This window comes from Hyla sarda, chromosome 8 (assembly GCF_029499605.1).
Source record: "Hyla sarda isolate aHylSar1 chromosome 8, aHylSar1.hap1, whole genome shotgun sequence".
Taxonomy (NCBI): domain Eukaryota; kingdom Metazoa; phylum Chordata; class Amphibia; order Anura; family Hylidae; genus Hyla; species Hyla sarda.
In genome coordinates this window covers 138,760,757-138,780,416 of record NC_079196.1, presented here as the reverse complement: position 1 = coordinate 138,780,416, position 19,660 = coordinate 138,760,757, and the positions used below count along the sequence as shown (strand labels likewise).

Below are 19,660 nucleotides of genomic sequence, written 5' to 3'. Positions count from 1 at the left end.
CTCCACTCCGGGCAGGCTCCGGCCTAGTACGCTGCATAGACACCGCTGCGCCGTGACGTCAGGTGCCTTACTAGGCCGGAGCCTGCCCGGAGTGGAGAAGAGCACCCCCAGAGTGGAGAAGAGCACCCCCGGAGAAGAAGGACAGCCCGGACCGGTTCACCCTCCTCCCGGAATGCCGCCGGATACTACAGGAAGGAAGGATGGCCCGGACCACCCTGACAGGTAGGGGGAGAGAAGCGGGTGGTGGCGGCGGCCTATGGCACCGCAAAAGCCACTGCAGTGCATTGATTCAAAGCGCCCGCTTTAAAATCAATGATCTGCAGCGGTGTCGCGGGGGGATAAATAGCCGATAACTTATATCGGAATATCGGTATAAGTTATCGGCTATCGGCCCTAACCTCCACCGATTATCGGTATCGGCCCTAAAAAAACGATATCGGTCGATCCCTAACCCATATATATATATATATATATATATATATATATATATAAAAACCAGATACAGGCGCAGCACTCCAACAAAATAAGTGATTTCATGTCTCATGTCAGCATTACAACGTTTCAGCTCCTCCTGGAGCCTTTTTCAAGCATGTATATATATACATATAAGTTTTCCGCCGGAGTACCCCTTTAAGAGGCAGGGATAACATGGAGAGGAGTTTGCTGCTCACTAAATGAACAATCTGTAGGCAGGGGGGGGGGGGGAATAGTGGTATGGAGATGCAGGAGACAGAAGGCAGGGTAAAGGGATAAGAATCAGGGAGGCCGTTAGTTCAGTGGGGGGATGTTAGTCTGCTGCAGCAAGACAATGCCTCATGCAGCAAGGGTGGTGCCTGCTCCAGTAAAGGGGGGGGAGGGGGGGGAGAGATGGGGGAGAGATGCAGGGCAGGCCAGACAGGAAAGTTCACAGACACTTGTCCAGCTCACCAAAACCCCGCCAATGTGCACGGATCGGTGTCCAGCCAACACCCGACAGTAGAACAAAGAAGCAGGAGATCCAGCACAATTCTTTGTAGCTTTATTGAGACACAGCACTCGGATAAAATCAGCCAACACATCAGACGCGTTTCGAGCGCATGCGCTCTTTTTCGGTGATGTCACAGGTAACTCCAGGTGAGGTTAAATACATTTTCATCACAGGGAGGGGAGAAAATTCCCATATTCCCACCTCTTGCTGGAAATCTGTGACATGGTTCACATTAGTAAAAACAAACATTTCTTTAAGATATATAAAATCTAAGAGGAACATTGTAATGAATATTATAATATTGTTCATACAATTGTGGGATCAGAAAAATGGGAAAAAGAGGTTTGTAATAATAATTCTTTAGTTATCAATATTCCACTTAATTTTTTTATATAAAATATTAATAGTGAAACAGCAGTTCATGACGGACATTATGTAATTTCACTTCTGTAATTATGGAGAGAGTATTTTTTTGTACCATCAAGGTTTTCAAACTAGGTGGTCTGTTTCACATACTGACATGTGCGGCATACCTTATGCCCACACTTGAAAAAACATTTTCTTTCTATCCAATTACAATTTTTCTCCAATGTGAACTGCCAGTAAGCCTCACGGTCTGCAAGTTTTTCCTTTATGCAACCTCCTCTTGTTCCCATTTTCACATGCTCAATGGCGAAGATTTTAAAAGTATTTAGTTTTCCAGCGTGTACAGAATGAAAATGCACAGATGCCGCAGATCGTTGTCTCACTGCAGTAAGTGTACTGTGATTCAGATGTTCGAGTGCTCGAATTTTCAGTTTTCTTGTGGTGTATCCCACGTATTTTAAGTTGCACTCTGTACATTCTATCATATAAATTACATTACTGTAATTACAGCTTCTGTAATTATGGAGAGAGTATTTTTTTGTACCATCAAAGTTTTCAAACTGGGTGGTCTGCTTCACATACTGACATGTGCGGCATACCTTATGCCCACACTTGAAAAAAACTTTTCTTTCTATCCAATTACAATTTTTCTCCAATGTGAACTGCCAGTAAGCCTCACGGTCTGCAAGTTTTTTCTTTATGCAACCTCCTCTTGTTCCCATTTTCACATGCTCAATGGCGAAGATTTTAAAAGTATTTAGTTTTCCAGCGTGTACAGAATGAAAATGCACAGATGCCGCAGATCGTTGTCTCACTGCAGTAAGTGTACTGTCATTCAGATGTTCGAGTGCTCGAATTTTCAGTTTTCTTGTGGTGTATCCCACGTATTTTAAGTTGCACTCTGTACATTCTATCATATAAATTACATTACTGTAATTACAGCTTCTGTAATTATGGAGAGAGTATTTTTTCGTACCATCAAAGTTTTCAAACTGGGTGGTCTGTTTCACATACTGACATGTGCGGCATACCTTATTCCCACACTTGAAAAAAAAATAACTTTTCTTTCTATCCAAATACAATTTTTCCTATTTTGTGAGACAACCACACCAGGCCAGACAGGTGCTGGTAGTGGGGACTCAATTATTAGGGGGACACGACAATCTGTTACAATCACTGGGTTCATCAAACAGTGTTTTCTTCTTCCGAAACTCAAGTTCGGCACATTGGGTTGACAGATTGGCTTGGGTTGACCGATTACGGGGAGGGGTATAAGTAGACCCATAGGTCATGGTGCACTTTGGCACCAATAACAAAGTAAGAGGTGGGTGGAGTGTCCTTAGAAATTATTTCAGGGACTTTAAGGAGCTAAACAAGTGGCTCATAAGCTGGTTTAGGAAAGAAGGGTTTGGGTTACTGGAGAACTAGGTACTGGGGTAGAGGGACGCTGCAATATAGAGGGGGAAGACAGTGTAAGCAGAGGGCTAGGGACAAGTAATAAAACCTGGGGTGAAGAGGGGGGAGGGGTTAGATCAGAGATTACTGATAAGAGGAAAGGAAATCTGAATAAAAACCACCAGGTGCATGTATACTAATGCCAGAAGCCTCAATAATAAGGTACTTGAACTATTAAAAGGGGTACTCCGCCCCTAGACAGCTTATCTTCTATCCAAGCATAGGGGATAAGATGTCTGATCGCGAGGGTTCCACCGCTGGGGACCCCCACGATCTCTTCTGCCCAGCCCCTAGTCATCTACAGCATGGAGCCGAAGTTTGCTCCGTGCCTGATGACTCACGATACACGGGCCAGCGGTTTATGACTTCACAGCCACGCCCCCTCGTGACGTCACATCCCGTCCCCTTAATGCAAGTCTATGAGAGGGGGCCACCGTCATGCCCCCTCCCATAGACTTGCATTAAGGGGATGGGATAGGGGATAAGATGTCTGATCACCGCTGTGAACTCCCACGATCTCTCCTGCAGCACCCCATCATCTGGTGCACAGAGTGCCCCCTCCCATAGACTTGCATTGAGGGGGTGGGGCATTATGTCACGTGGGGGCGGGGCTGTGATGTCACGAGCCTCCGGCCCCTGCATCGCCAGTAATCAGGCATGGAGCGAAATTCTCTTTACACTGAGGAATTTCTGCTAGCAGAATTCATACATTGAATTCTATTCTGCCTGAAGACTGAACATGTTCTTTCTTCAGGCGGAATCCACAAATAAAAGGCTATTGTCAATGGGATTTTTTTATATTGACAAAAGGTTTTGTGTGGAAGTTTTTCCTCACCAAAATTATTCCTTTTCAATTCCTCAGTGTGAATATACCCTTATATGCTAAATAGTAAAACATTAGAAAAAAATTCTACCAAAAATGACTTGGGGGATATAATCTAATAACATTTAATGATCAGTGCCAGGCAGCTTCTGCCAAGGCTAACAAAGTCATGGGATGTATCAAGAGAGGCACAGAGTCTCATGACAGGAACATAGTTTTTCCTCTACATATGGAGAATTGTGTCAAATTTTGGGCACCTGTATATAAGGAGGATGTGGCTGAATTGGTCTTTTGCTTTTTTTCATTCAGAGTTCAGCAATTAAAAAAAAAAAACCCACCTGATACTGTTTACGAAGAAACACAGTGTTGGTAAGGCTCTTGTCAAGACATAAAGTTGCAAATTTACGACATGTATTTTTGACATTTAGAATCAGATCTGTGCTTGGTATGTAGCTTAAGATTTGTAGAAGTATCTCATCTGACAGATCAGTTGGGTTAATACAATAGCTTGCCATTTTCTCATGGGTTTCAATCTAGAGGGAAAAAAATATCAATATGAATTTCACACAAAATTCAGCATAGATTAAAAAGGCGTTTTCTGTAATAATTCTATATCATTAAAGGGGTACTCCGGTGGAAAAAAAATGTTTAAGTCGACTGGTGCCAGAAAGTTAAAAAGATATGTAAATTACTTCTATTTAAAAATCTTAATCCTTCTAGTACTTATCAGCTGGTGTATGCTCCAGAGGAAGTTCTATTTCTTTCTGGAGTTCTTTTTAGTCTGACCACAGTGCTCCCTGCGGTCCCTGCTGACATTTCTGTCCGTATAAGGAACTGTCCAGAGCAGGAGACAGTTCTTGATCCAGGCAGAGGTGTCAGCAGAGAACACAGTGGTCAGACAGAAAAGAACTCCAGAAAGAAATACAACTTCCTCTGGAGCATACAGCAGCTGATAAGTACTGGAAGGATTAAGATGTATAAATAGAAGTAATTTACAACTGTTTAACTTTCTGGCACCAGTTGATTTAAAAAAAAAAAAAAAAATTCCACCGGAGTAACCTTTTAAGCCTTCTTACTCATTAAGAATAAGCTTTTAAATCATATGTGTTCAAAATAATTAATTCCCTGTTTATATTGTCCAAAGAACTATACACCACTGCAGTTAAATGCAAGCCCATATGTGAAATCCTCTCTTTGTCACATAATGATTGATTGATTTATTTATATTCGTGCTCATCACTCTAAACCCCTCTTATTCCTCATGATTAAAAGGAAAACTGACATGCTGTTTCCCCTGCACTAAAACTCAATACACTTATAGTGCAGGTGAACAAGAGGAAAATGAGGTATAACTCACTTAAATTGGACCCGCCGTTATTAAGATATGGCCCCCATTGCTAGAATGGTAATTCTGTATAGTGCACAATGGAGGAGGGAGCCAATTATGGAGCTTCCCTACCTCCGTCCCGTTTGCCGCAGGGTGTTCATCTTAACCCTAGTTAATATGATGTGAGGTTGAAGAATTATGAACAGATATTAAAGAGTTTTTCCAGCAAATTATTATTTTAACTACCGTAATATGCACAGACTGTTTTTTTTTAAAAGTAAAGTTAAAAAAAAAAAAAAAAAAACATAGGTTAGGTTGCATAGGTTTTGATAAATTTCCCCCCATAATCCTGTCTGGCTGCAGCACCATCTTTTCCGAAGCTAAAACACAGGCAGGATAAAGTCCAGTAAGTTAGGGTGGGACTAGCGCTCCTCTGTGCACACTCCTGTCCTATCAGACTGCAGCATGAACAGAGAGAGAGAAGAGGGAGTTGCAGAGCAGTCTGCAGTGATTGGATAAAGAGACTCAGCACAGCAGACTCAGGGAAGAAGATAAGTCATGCAGAGTGAAGACATGTCCCCTTCACAGCACAAAATGACAAACCAAGTGAGCAAGAGAGAGACAGTATTGGTGAGAGAAATATACGTGCTTGACGCATAAAAATTATATGTACATAATCAGGATTAGGTACTAAGTAACATATAACATTTTTTTTTTTTTTGTGGGAAATTACTCTTAAGTGCACATGCTCAGCGTCATATACAGAGGTTGCCGCACACTGCATTTAACTGGTCTGAATGGTTGTCATCCCAGAAAGAAGCCTCTTCTAAAGATAATGCACAAAAAATACCTAAAACATTTGCTAAGGACAAGCAGACTAGGCACACGGTTTACTTGAATCATGTCCTGTAGTCTGACAAAACTAACAAACGTATTTGCTTCAGATGGTGTCAAGCGCGTGTGTGGCAGCATCCACGTGAGGAGTACAATGACAAGTGTATCTTGCCTACAGCCATACATGGTGGTGAAAATGTCATTGTCTGGGCCTGTATGAGTGCTGCTGGCACTGGGGAGCTATAATTAAAGTGTACCTGTCATTTGAAAAAACTTTTTATATAATTTAGATTACATTATATGTATATTTGTAATATACATTGGTTAAAAAATACATATATTTTTGGGTGAAAAAATGCTGTCCCTGTAACTATTGCCTGTGTGTCTCTGTGTGGATACAAAATACAGGAAGTTTGTGTGGGACCAGCAGGGCTCTGTGCAGGCTCCTGGCTTGTTAATCATTCTACTGTGTGAGCCAGGAGCATGTCACAGAGTCTCGGTGCACAGAGCCCTGCTTGTCCCAGCATCTAAATTGTAAAAAAAAACACTTCCCGGCTGCTCAGCGGTGCTGATCGAGACCACCGTGGTAAAACCGTGGTGTCCCAATGAGCTAAGAGGACGGCAGGAGGGCCCATACCTGCCTACTCGATATCTGATCAGTAATCCAAAGCTACAGTCAGCCATGGCAGACTGGAGCAATAGAGCACTGATAACACTGATCAATGCTATGCATTGAACAGTGTATGCAATCTAATGATTGCATGTTATAGTCCCCTAGGGTATAAAATAAAAAATCGCCACATGCGTAAATTTCCGAACTATTAAAATATAATGTTACTTTAACCCCTTAAGGACCGGGGGTTTTTCCGTTTTTGCATTTTCGTTTTTTGCTCCTTGCCTTTAAAAAATCATAACTCTTTCAATTTTGCACCTAAAAATCCATATCATGGCTTATTTTTTGCGCCACCAATTCTACTTTGTAATGACGTCAGTCATTTTGCCCAAAAATCTACAGTGAAACGAAAAAAAAAATCATTGTGCGACAAAATTGAAAAAAAAAAACGCCGTTTTGTAACTTTTGGGGGCTTCCGTTTCTACGTAGTACATTTTTCGGTAAAAATGACACCCTACTTATATAGGTTTGATTTTGTCGGACTTCTGGAAAAAATCATAACTACATGCAGGAAAATTAATACATTTAAAATTGTCATCTTCTGACCCCTATAAAACTTTTTTATTTTTCCGTGTATGGGGCGGTATTAGGGCGCATTTTTTGCGCTGTGATCTGAAGTTTTTAACGGTACCATTTTTGCATTGATAGGACTTATTGATCTTATTTTAAATGATATAAAAAGTGACCAAAAATTAACTACTTTGGACTTTGGAATTTTTTTGCGCGCACGCCATTGACCAAGCGGTTTAATTAATGATATATTTTTATAATTCGGACATTTCCGCACGCGGTGATACCATATATGTTTATTTTTAGTTACACTGTGTTTTTTTTTTTTTAATTGGAAAAGGGGGGTGATTCAAACTTTTAATAGGGGAGGAGTTAAATGATCTTTATTCACTTTTTTTTTTGCAGTGTTATAGGTCCCATAGGGACCTATAACACTGCACACACTGATCTTCATCATTGATCACTGGTTTCTCATAAGAAACCAGTGATCAACGATTCTGCCGCATGACTGCTCATGCCTGGATCTCAGGCACTGAGCAGTCATTCGGCGATCGGACAGCGAGGAGGCAGGTAGGGGCCCTCCCGCTGTCCTGTAAGCTGTTCGGGATGCCACGATTAGCCACGGCTATCCCGAACAGCCCGACTGAGCTAGCCGGCAACTTTCACTTTTAGCCGCGCGGCTCAGCTCTGAGCGCGCGGCTAAAGGGTTAATAGCGCGCGGCGCCGCGATCGGCGCTGCGCGCTATTAGAGGCGGGTCCCAGCTTCACTATGATGCCGGGCCCGCCGTGATATGACGCGGGGTTACTGTGTAACCCCTCGGTATATCAGGAGAGCAGGACCAAGGACGTACCGGTACGTCCTTGGTCCTTAAGGGGTTAACTGGTGGTCATTGCGGTTAAACGTAAAAAAATGCATATACATAAAAAATACCAAAGTCCAGAATTGCATATTTTTGGTCACTGTGTATACCCTAAAAAATAAAAAAAATTATAAGAAGCGATCAAAAAGTCCAATCAAAACAAAAACGGTACTGATTCACAGGATTATTCACAGGATTTTCTGTGAATTCAATAGTGAATAGGTCGGGTTGTAAAACGACACCCCTTATCAGGCTGACCACACCCCTTTTTTGGCTGTTCCTGAAAGAATGACAATATGCTCATCTTATACATTCTGTGTGTCTACAAATTGTGTTTGATAAAAATGGACGTGATTATTAAAAAAATCACTATAGAACTATGTAAAGCTAAACTTGAATTAAGAACACGCTTATCAGATGACGACTGCACCACCTTTGCCAAAAGTCTAGAGAAAAAAATATTGAAGCTTCAAACTGAGATAAAAGAAATTAAACGTAATAAATTTGTACGTGATAAAAATGACTTCGACAATCTCATCTTTAATTGGGCAAATAAAAAACAAAACAATCACAGCAACAACAGGAGAAAAACCGCAACTAAGAAAAAACGCATGAGTGATTTCCTCACTACCGAGTAGGACAGTAGTTTATCAGAGGATTTTCCAGATTTACGTGTTCAAACCTCCTTGCCAACGTCCCATGCTGCATCCACCCCTTTAGGAGATGGGTTAGATGTGGATGGGGCAGGTCCAAGGCACAAATATCCAAAAAAAAGGAAGAGTGTCACTTGGCAAAGGACTTAAAATTTGACAATGTCGTTAATCTAACCGATTTTTCTCTTTCACAGGCTTGTTTATCTGTACTAAGGGGTTAAACTTTGGCATAAATGAAAATTTTGCATTTTATCAGTTTGAGATTGATTTACACATAGCATTATGCAAAATTAATCTACATACATTTTTCGCTAATATAAGTAACTGTAGAGAACATATTACACTTGAGTGCGAGATTCCCTGTAAATTACATTCTCTAGGTTTTCGTCCTGTCCCTCCTATAGATACTGGTCAAAAGCCCTTTACTGGAGGTAATTCCTCCAAATGTAATCCTCCCATTGTATCAGGAGGCACTATTGATCTTTTTCAGCAGGCAGTGACCAGAGATGTTAAAGGGTTACTACCGTGGAAAACTTTTTTATCAACTGGTGCCAGAAAGTTAAACAGATTTGTAAAATTACTCCTATAAAAAAAATCTTAATCCTTCCAGTACTTTTTAGGGGCTGTATACTACAGAGGAAATGTTTAACTTTTTGGATTTCTCTTATGTCACAACCACAGTGTTCTCTGCTTACCTCTGCTGTCCATTTTAGGAACTGTCCAGAGCAGCATATGTTTGCTATGGGGATTTTCTCCTGCTCTGGACAGTTCCTAAAATGACCAGCAGAGGTCAGCAGAGAGCACTGTGGTCGTGACATAAGAGAAATCCAAAAAGATAAACATTGCCTTTGTAGTATACAGCCCCTAAAAAGAACTGGAAGGATTAAGATTTTTTTAATAATACTAATTTAAAAATCTGTTTAACTTTCTGGCTCCAGTTGATTAAAAAATTTTTTTCCCACGGTAGTACCCCTTTAAGGCCCTCATATATCCTAAGGCTCACCTTAATATTACTAATGCTGAACAATGAGCGTTACAATGGATAGCCGATCATAAAGAGCTTTTAGTACTAAAATCTGACAAAGGCGGCGCAATAGTCGAGTGGACCCAACAGGAATATGATCTTGAGGTTACTAAGCAACTAAATAATGCCACAGTATATGAAAAAATTATAGATAACCCCACTTCTAAAATTATGGATCAGCTCAGATCACTTCTACAAAAGTACGTAGACAAAGGCGTAGTGAGAGAAAAAAAAACACAATTACCCTTATTCCCACAGTGACGGTTCCTGCCAAGTAGTATTTTTTACCAAATATTCATAAATCTTTGTCTGCCCCTCCTGGGCGACCCATTGTGGCAGGAATCAGCTCTGTTACGGAATATTTATCAAGCTATATTAAGTGGTTAATATCTCCTTTGCTGTCCGGTATCCCCTCTTTTTTTTTTTAAATACTGAGGAATTAATATCTACACTAGATGGCTTTCTATGGCAAGATAATTTTCATTTGGCTTCCATAAATGTCAAAAGCCTCTATACCCGCATCCCCCACAATGCGGGTATAGAGGCTATGCGCACCCTTCTTTCTACAACTGACAAGACTTCTGACTTTATTGCATTTGATTCTGATGCCCTTCGTTTTGACCTCTCCCATAATGTTTTTTTTCATGGCGATCAGTGGTATAGACAGGTGCAGGGGACGGCGATGGGCATGCCCATCTCCTGCACCTACGCAAAAATTTTTTTTTGCCATTTTTGAAAGTCGTTTAATTTGTTCATCCCACAACCCTTTTGTCAGCCATGTAAAGATGTTTTTACGGTACGTGGATGACATCTTTATCATTTCGGAGGGCACAGAAAATCTGTTCAACAGTTTTGTTATCTTAATAATGATGTTAATATGTTCTTTACCTCTCTATATGGAAACCAATCTCTAGACTTTTTTTATGTACGTATTACGTATCATCAATAATAACGAAATAGTCATTACTGGCTTTCGTAAGGAAATGGCAAAAATTTTTTGCTTCATTATGATAGTTCCCATCCCCGCCATGTGTGGGATAGAATCCCATACAGTCAATTTTTGAGATTGAAGCGTGTAAATAACAACCCTGAATTGTATGAACTACAAGCTTCTGAATTAAAATCTAGGTTTTATCATCGTAATTATCCCAAAAAAGTTGTAGAACCTGCTTATAGGAGAGCTGGAACAATTAAGCCGTTCTCAATTATTGAAATCTAAATATAAACCCACAAGTGAGAACAATAAAAGATTCATTTTTTCTTTGCTTTCTCAATAACACTCCAATGAATACAATTATCCATAATGCCATATACAATAACTGGTGTATTTTAGAACAGGACACAGACTTGTATGAAGTAGCGTCAAGTAGCGTCATCACACACAAGAAAGACATCACTATTAGTGATTATCTTAAATGTAGGGGGAAAAAAATAAAAAAAAATAAAAACACTTGGCTTGACAAGGCCTTTGGGGAACTTTCTTTGTAAAACCTGTTCCTATTGTAAGTATAATCTTGCAAAACCTTCGTTCAGACTAGGGGAGAAGACTATATATGTGAAACTATTTATTACTTGCCGCAGTACTTTTGTAGTTATTGCATGTTATGCCCTTGCGGCTTTTATTATATTGGGAAGACCAAGCGTTACCTTTTCGTGAACATTTGTATTCATTAAAAACTGGCAAAGGTGCTAATAGTTTTATACTGCATATGCAACAAAATCATGATGCTAATCCAGCATTCTTAAAATTTGCAGGTATAGAGAGGCTTAAAAATACGAAAGGCACTTTGTCACCAGACATTTGTTTGCTCCAACAGGAGTGTAATTGGATTAGCAGATGTAGCGCACTCGGTCCTTTAGGATTAAACGAACAAAATGATTTAAGTGCCTTTTTATGAAGAGTTACAACATTGTACCTTGTTTTTATGTATTTATTTCTGATAGTTATTTATGTCAATCTTCACTTATCTGAATTGTTGGTGTCAGTAGCCCCTCCCCCCAAGTCATTTAGAAGCACTATGAACAAGGTGAATTTGAAGCCGGAAGAAGAGTCATGTGACATGAAACGGACGTTGCCTTGCCCCTGATACCATTACACTCTTCCGCAGCGTGTCAGCATGTCTGTGTAAAGCACCTTCCTAATAAACATAGTTATCCTGCTGTCAGTTGGTGAGTTGCCATGTCCTCTTGACCTTTCTCTATGGATTTCTTGTTGCTTTTGTCCAACATTGAGCACCACGCTGACACACAGCTGACCGCTATTTTCTCCATTTGTGATCTCGTTTGGTATTTGTGTGGACCGTATTCACACTTGCAGTGCCTGGTTTTTCCTCTTTCTGCTGATCAAAAAAAAAAAACATATATCCCTAAGGGGTTAAGGATTTTTCATTTTTGCACTCGCGTTATTTCCTTCTCACCTTCCAAAAATCCTAATGCTATAACCCCTTAAGGACCCAGCCAATTTTCACTGTAGGATCCGGCCATTTTTTGAGCATCTGACCACTTTCACTTTAAAGAGGATCTCCGGTGCTTAGACATCTTACCCCCTATCCAAAGGAAGATAAGATGCCTGATTGTGGGAGTCCCGCCTCTGGGGACCACCGTGATCTTGCATGCGGCACCCCGTTTGTAATCAGTCCCTGGAGCATGTTCGCTCCGGGTCTGGTTACCGGCGACCACAGTGCCGGCGGCCAGTGAAGTCACGCCTCCGCCCCCGTGTGACGTCACGCTCCGCCCCTCAATGCAAGCCTATGGGAGGGGGCGTGGCAGCTATCACGCCCCCTCCCGTAGGCTTGCATTGAGGGGCGGAGCGTGACATCACACGGGGCGGAGGCGTGACATCACACGCCGCCGGCCCTGTGGTCACCCGTAATCAGACCCGGAGCGAACACGCTATGGGGACTGATTACAAACAGGGTGTCACGTGCAAGATCACGGGGGTCCCCAGTGGCAGGACTCCCGCGATCAGGCATCTTATCCCCTATCCTTTGGATAGGGGGTATGATGTCTAAGCACTGGAGAACCCCTTTAAGCATTAATAACTCTGGGACGCTTTAACCTTTCATTCTGATTCGGAGATTGTTTTTTCGTGACATATTCTACTTTATGTTAGTGGTAAAATTTTGTCGATACTTGCATTGTTTGGTGAAAAATTCCAAAATTTGATGAAAAAATTTTAAATGTTGCATTTTTTTTTTTAACTTTGAAGCTCTCGGCTTATAAGGAAAATGAATATTCCAAATAAATTATATATTGATTAACATATGCAACATGTCTATTTTATGACTGCATCATAAAGTTGACATGTTTTTACTTTTGGAAGACATCAGAGGGCTTCAAAGTATAGCAGCAATTTTCCAATTTTTCACAACATTTTCAAAATCAAAATTTTTCAGGGACCAGTTCTGTTTTGAAGTGGATTTGACGGGCCTTCTTATTAGAAATACCCCACAAATGACCCCATTATAAAAACGGCACCCCTCAAAGTATTCAAAATGACATTCAAAAGGTTTGTTAACCCTTTAGTTGTTTCACAGGAATAGCAGCAAATTGATTGAGAAAATTCTAAAGCTTCATTTTTTTACACTCGCATGTTCTTGTAGACCCAGTTTTAGAAATTTTACAATGGGTAAAAGGAGAGAAATCTTCCTAAAATGTGTAACCCAACTGCTGTCGAGTAAGGAAATACCTCATATGTGTATGTCAAGTGTTCGGCGGGTGCATTAGAGGGCTCAGAAGGGAAGGAGCGACAGTGGGATTTTGGAGAGTGAGTTTTTCTGTAATGGTTTTTGTGGGGCATGTCGCATTTAGGAAGCCCCTATGGTGCCAGAACAGCAAAAAAAAAACCAAAAAAAAAAAACCACATGGCATACTATTTTGCAAACTACACCCCTCAATGCACGTAACAAGGGGTCCAGTGAGCCTTAACACCCCACAGGTTTTTCACAATTTTTTATTAAAGTTGGATGTGTAAATGATTTTTTTTTTTCACTAAAATGCTAGTTTTTCCCCAAATTTTTTATTTTTACAAGGGATAATAGGACAAAATGCCCCCCACAATTTGTAACCTCATCTCTTCGTCAAGTGGTCTGCTGGCGCACTACAATGCTCAGAAGAGGAGTCACATTTGGCTTTTGCATGTCGCATTTAGGAAGCCACTATACTGCCAGAACAGCAAAAAAAACAAAAAACACATGGCATACTATTTTGGAAACTACACCCCTCAAGGAACATAACAAGGGGTACAGTGAGCCTTAACACCACACAGGTGTTTGACGACTTTTTGTTAAAGTTGGATGTGTAAATGAAAAAAAAATTTTTTCTCATTTTCACGGACCACTGTTTCAAAAAACTGTCAGACACCAGTGGGTCGTAAATGCTCACTGTACCCCTTATTACAGTACATGAGGGGTGTAGTTTCCAAAATGGGGTCACATGTGGGGGGGGGGCATTGTTCTGGCTCTATAGGGGCTTTGTAAACAGAAATACGCCTTCAATTCCGGACAAATTTTCTCTTCAAAATCCCAAAGGTGCTCCTTCTCTTCTGAGCATTGTAGTGCGCCAGCAGAGCACTTTACATCCACAAATGGGGTATTTATATACTCAGAAGAAATGGGGTTACAAATTTTAGGGGGCTTTTTTTCCTATTGTTCCTTGTGAAAATGAAAAATTTTGTGTAACACCAGCATTTTAGTGAAAAAATGTTTTTTTTCATTTTCCCATCCAACTTTAATGAAAATTCGTCAAACACCTGTGGGGTGTTAAGGCGCACTATACCGCTTGTTACGTTCCGTGAGGGGTGTAGTTTCCAAAATGGGGTCATATGTCGGTATTTATTTTTCTGCGTTTATGGCAGAACCGCTGTAAAATCAAACACCCCTGTGCAAATCACCAATTTAGGCTTCAAATGTACATAGTGCGCTCTCACTCCTGAGCCTTGTTAGGAGCCCGCAGAGCATTTTAAGCCCACATCTGGGGTATTTCTGTACTCAGGAGAAATTGTGTTACAAATTTTGGGGGTCTTTTTTTACTTTTAACACTTGTGAAAATAAAAAAGTATGGGGCAACACCAGCATGTCAGTGTAAATTTTTTTTTTGCTGGTGTAGCCCCAACTTTTCCTTTTCATAAGGGGTAAAAGGAAAAAAAGCCCCCCAAAATTTGTAGTGCAATTTCTCCCGAGTACGGAAATACTCCATATGTGGCCCAAAACTGTTTCCTTGAAATACGACAGGGTTCCGAAGTGAGAGAGCCCAATGCACATTTGAGGACTAAATTAGGGATTGCATAGGGGTGGACATAGGGGTCTTCTACACCATTGATTCCCAATCAGGGTGTCTCCAGCTGTTTTGCAACAGCTGGAGGCTCTGTTTTGGAAACACTGCCGTACAATAAGTTTTTCATTTTTATTGGGGGGGGGGACGGGGACGGGGACAGTTTAAGGGAGTGTATATGTAGTGTTTTACCCTTTATTATGTGTTAGTGTAGTGTAGTGTTTAAGGGTACATTCGCACTGGCAGAGGTTTTCAGTGAGCTTCCTGCTAGAAATTTCCCGCAGCTCATACTTGAAGCAGGAAACTTACTGTAAACCTGCCTGTGTGAATGTACCCTGTACGTTCACATGGGGGGCAAACCTCCAGCTGTTTCAAAACTACAACTCCCAGCATGTACTGACATACCGTGCATGCTGAGAGTTGTAGTTTTGCAACAGCTGGAGGCACACTGGTTGGAAAACCTTCAGTTAGGTTCTGTTACCTAACTCAGTATTTTCCAACCAGTGTGCCTATAGCTGTTGCAAAACTACAACTCCCAGCATGTACTGATCGCCAAAGTGCATGCTGGGAGATGTAGTTATGCAACAGCTAGAAGTACGCAACTACAACTCCGAGCATGCCGCTGTTTCGGCATGCTGGGATTTGCAGTTTTGCAACATCTGGAGGGCTACAGTTAGAGACCAGTGCACAGTGATCTCCAAACTGTGGACCTCCAGATGTTGCAAAACTACAAATCCCAGCATGCACAGACAGCAAACTGCTGTGTGGGCATGCTAGGAGTTGTAGTTTTGCAAGATCTAGAGGGTAGTATAGAGATCACTGTGCAGTGGTCTCTAAACTGTAGACCTCCAGCTGTTGAAAATCCCAGCATGCCCAAACAGCTTTCTGGGCATGCTGGGAGTTGTAGTTTTGCAACATCTGGAGGGCTACAGTCTCAGACTGTAGCCCTCCAGATGTTGCTAGGCAACTTACCGGCTTCCTATGGTAAGTGTGCATACGGCACTGTGTTGTACGGGGATTAAGTGCAGTCTCTCTGGGCAACGCTTGCACTGGTGCTCTGGCTAGTAATAGACGTTCATGTATATCCAACAAATAAGAGGCAAAAAATGATAGCCGGCACTCACCAGTCTTCTTAAATATCTTCTTTTATTATACTCACATAAAAAACGGGTAAGGGACAGACGCAGGGGGGGTTACATGGGCTACAAAGCTCCGTTTCGTGCAGCAGGTGCACTTCGTCCGGCCATCTCTTCTAGACTGACATAACATTACTATATACTAGGTAAGCCTTCCTGTTCTCCAATCACCTTTTCTTACAGCTGTGCACGTGATTATGACATATCGACTCGGGGAAGAAAGGGGAGTGTCTGTGATTTAAAAACAAGCTAATAGTTCCGTCCTATCATTAAGGCCGAGTGCACCTGTCGCGTGTGTTTTTAATATCCATTCTGTTTCTATTTTTAGTAATTTTTTATCTAGTCTTTCTCCTTTCTCGGTAGTGACTCTTTCCAGTCCTGCAAACTTCAATATTTCTAGATTATTATTATGAACTTCTCTTACGTGGGACATGAGTCTGGCAGCTCCTTGTTTTCCTGTGCGCATCGCATAAAGATGTTCTCTTATTCGCACTCGGAGCTGTCTGCTCGTTTGTTCCACGTAATAAAAGCCGCATGGGCACATCAAGGCATATACGACTTGATCTGTCTTACAGGTGATTAAATTTTGGATAGTATGTGAATATGCTCCTAAATGTATAGGTTTTGCTTCCATATTATATTCGCAAAAATTGCAATTTTTACATTTCATGTTTCCTTTCGGTAGAGCGTCTCCTAACCATGTCCTTATAATATTATTATCTTTTTCTTTTTCTTGTACTTTTTTTCTTAGAATGCTCCCTATTGTTTTAGTTTTTTTATATGTTATTCTAGTTTTTTTTAACGCAACTTCCCTAAGGTCTTCGTCTGATTCCAAAATGAACCAATTATTTCTTATGGCTCTTTCTGCTATTTTATTTACAGGGTTATTCTCCAAAACAAAGGTAAATCTTTTTTCTTTTTTATCTACGTAGATTTTTTCTTTTAATAATTCTCTTCTGTTGATTTTATCCACTTTCTGTCTCGCTTGTTTAATAACTCTCCTAGGGTATGCTCTTTCTATTAAACGTTTTTCTAATTCCTCTGCTTGTATATTATATGTTTCTTCGGTAGTGTTATTCCGTTTCAATCTTATAAATTGTCCATATGGTATTGCGTTTTTTACTGCTACTTTGTGTGAACTATGGTGATGTAGTAACGTGTTCTTTGCTACTTCTTTACGAAACCCTTCTGTTACAATGTGTTTCTCATCTAGAACCAATTTCACATCTAAAAATTCAAGTTCTTGACCCCCATATTGATAGGTAAATTCCATGTTGAAAGTGTAAGTTCTATTCAGATGCATGACAAATTCTGCAAACTGCTCTCTAGTTCCTGTCCAGGTTATCAGTATATCATCAACATAACGATTATACGTTTTAATGTATTTGATGAATGGATTAGAACTATTATAGATATGAAAATTTTAAAAAATAGCCATGTACAGATTGGCATAGGTACACGAGACCGGGGTCCCCATCGGGGTCCCGGTCTCTTGTCTATACCATTTTCCTTCTGCCATAAAAGTATTATTAGTTAGGACAAATTTTAACCCTTCGCATACAAATTCCATCATTTCTGGTGTGATACCTGTATCTTTAATATATTCTCGTATTGCCTGTATACCCGTATCATGCGGGATACGGGTATACAGGCTTGTCACATCAATGGAGCACAAAACCAAACCTTCCTCCCACTGTATCTCTTCCACAATTTGTAGTAAGTGGCGGGTGTCCTTTATATAAGAGGGAATAGATCCCAATAAAGGATTCAACACCCAATCTAGATATTGGGATAGGAATTCGGTCGCTGAGCCGATCCCTGCCACAATGGGTCTTCCAGGGGGTCGGCTCAGCGACTTATGCACTTTCGGGAGGTGGTACCAATACGCTGGTCTGGGTGCGACTGGAATTAATTTCTCTGCGGTTTTTTGACCTATTAGTTTTCTTTGTACACTTCTGTGAAGAAAGGATCTTAAATTTGACATGATTTACCGGCTTCCGTCGGATCCAGGGAGCCGTCCTCTTCTGCTGCATGACATGCCGCCCGCGCCGATCACCGCAGCCGATCGTGTCCAGAAGCCTCCACCGACGGGTAAGTGGATCTTCGGCGCCCGGTCCCCTTCGGTTACCGGTTCTGCCTGGCCTATTGTGGGTGGGCAGAACGGGAAAAACGAAAGTTAACCCCGCCCACGATCCCCCTTATATTCCGGGTCACCATAGACCTGTATGACCCGGAATCGGCACAAATCGCAAGTGTGAATTCACTTGCCATTTGCGCCGATTGCCGACATGGGGGGGGGGGGGGGGTCTGACGACCCCCCTGCGCATTTGCGCGGGGTGCCTGCTGATCGATATCAGCAGTCAACCCGGTCCAGTCCCCGAAATTCCCACGGGCATACAGGTACGTCCTGGGTCCTTAAGACCTTGGTACAGAAGGCGTATCCATACGCCCTGGGTCCTGTACAAGTAAAATTTTCCACCTACAGACCCATATGAGGGCTTGTTTTTTGCGTCACCAATTCTACTTTGTAATGATATTAATCATTTCACACAGACTCTATGGCAAAACAAAAATATATGTATTTGTGAGGCAAATTTGAAAACGAAAAACATAACTTTTGGGGGCTTCCGTTTCCACTCAGTACACTTTTCAGTAAAAATTACACATACTTCTTTAAAAAATTAGAAGTCATAGAAGAGGATCGAGCGCAGAGTGTACATCCTTAATCCCTTAAGGACCAGGCAATTTTACACCTTAGGACCAGAGCGTTTTTTGAACATCTGACCACTGTCACTTTAAACATTAATAACTCTGGAATGCTTTTACTTATCATTCTGATTCCGAGACATTTCCAATATGTCTACTTTATGTTTGCATCATAAAATTTTTTTGCATCTTAAAGTTTTTACTTTTGGAAGACACCAGAGGGCTTCAAAGTTCAGCAGCAATTTTCCAATTTTTCACAAAATTTTCAAACTCACTATTTTTCAGGGACCAGTTCAGGTTTGAAGTGGATTTGAAGGGTCTTCATCTTAGAAATAAACCATAAATGACCCCATTATAAAAACTGCACCCCCAAAGTATTCAAAATGACATTCAGTCAGCGTTTTAACCCTTTAGGTGTTTCACAGGAAGCAAAGCAGCAAAGTGAAGGAGAAAATTCCCAATCTTCATTTTTTACACTCGCATGTTCTTGTAGACACAATTTTTGAATTTTTACAAGGTGTAAAAGGAGAAAATGTATACTTGTATTTGTAGCCCAATTTCTCTTGAGTAAGCACATACCTCATATGTCTATGTAAAGTGTTCGGCGGGCGCAGTAGAGGGCTTAGAAGCGACAAGGGGATTTTGGAGAGTAAGTTTTTCTGAAATGGTTTTTGGGGGGCATGTTGCATTTAGGAAGCTCCTATGGTGACAGAACAGCAAACCTCCCCCCCCCCCCACATGGCATACCATTTTGGAAACTAGACCCCTTGAGGAACGTAACAAGGAATTAAGTGAGCCTTAAAACCCCACAGGTGTTTCACGACTTTTGCATATGTAAAAAAAAAATAATGTTTCACAAAAATGTGTGTTTCCCCCCAAATTTCACATTTTTACAAGGGTTAATAGCAGAAAATACCCCCCAAAATTTGTAACCCCATTTCTTCTGAGTATGGAAATACCCCATGTGTGGACGTCAAGTGCCCTGCGGTCGAACTACAATGCTCAGAAGAGGAGGAGCGCCATTGAGCTTTTGAAGAGTGAATTTGTTTGGAATG

At 41.1% G+C, this 19,660-nt stretch overlaps 1 protein-coding gene across 3 annotated transcripts in view; it reads right to left on the bottom strand.

The window, feature by feature from the left end:
* The window catches only part of FBXL18 (F-box and leucine rich repeat protein 18), a 209,034-nt gene that overhangs the window by 111,593 nt on the left and 77,781 nt on the right, over positions 1 to 19,660 (bottom strand). For 2 of the 3 annotated variants that reach the window (XM_056536630.1, XM_056536628.1), the window contains exon 2: positions 3,950 to 4,144. The exons of the other annotated variant lie outside the window; for it this stretch is intronic. In XM_056536630.1, the coding sequence (XP_056392605.1) occupies positions 3,950 to 4,144 (195 nt within the window). The remainder of the gene's footprint in view (positions 1 to 3,949; positions 4,145 to 19,660) is intronic. 3 annotated transcript variants of the gene reach the window in all.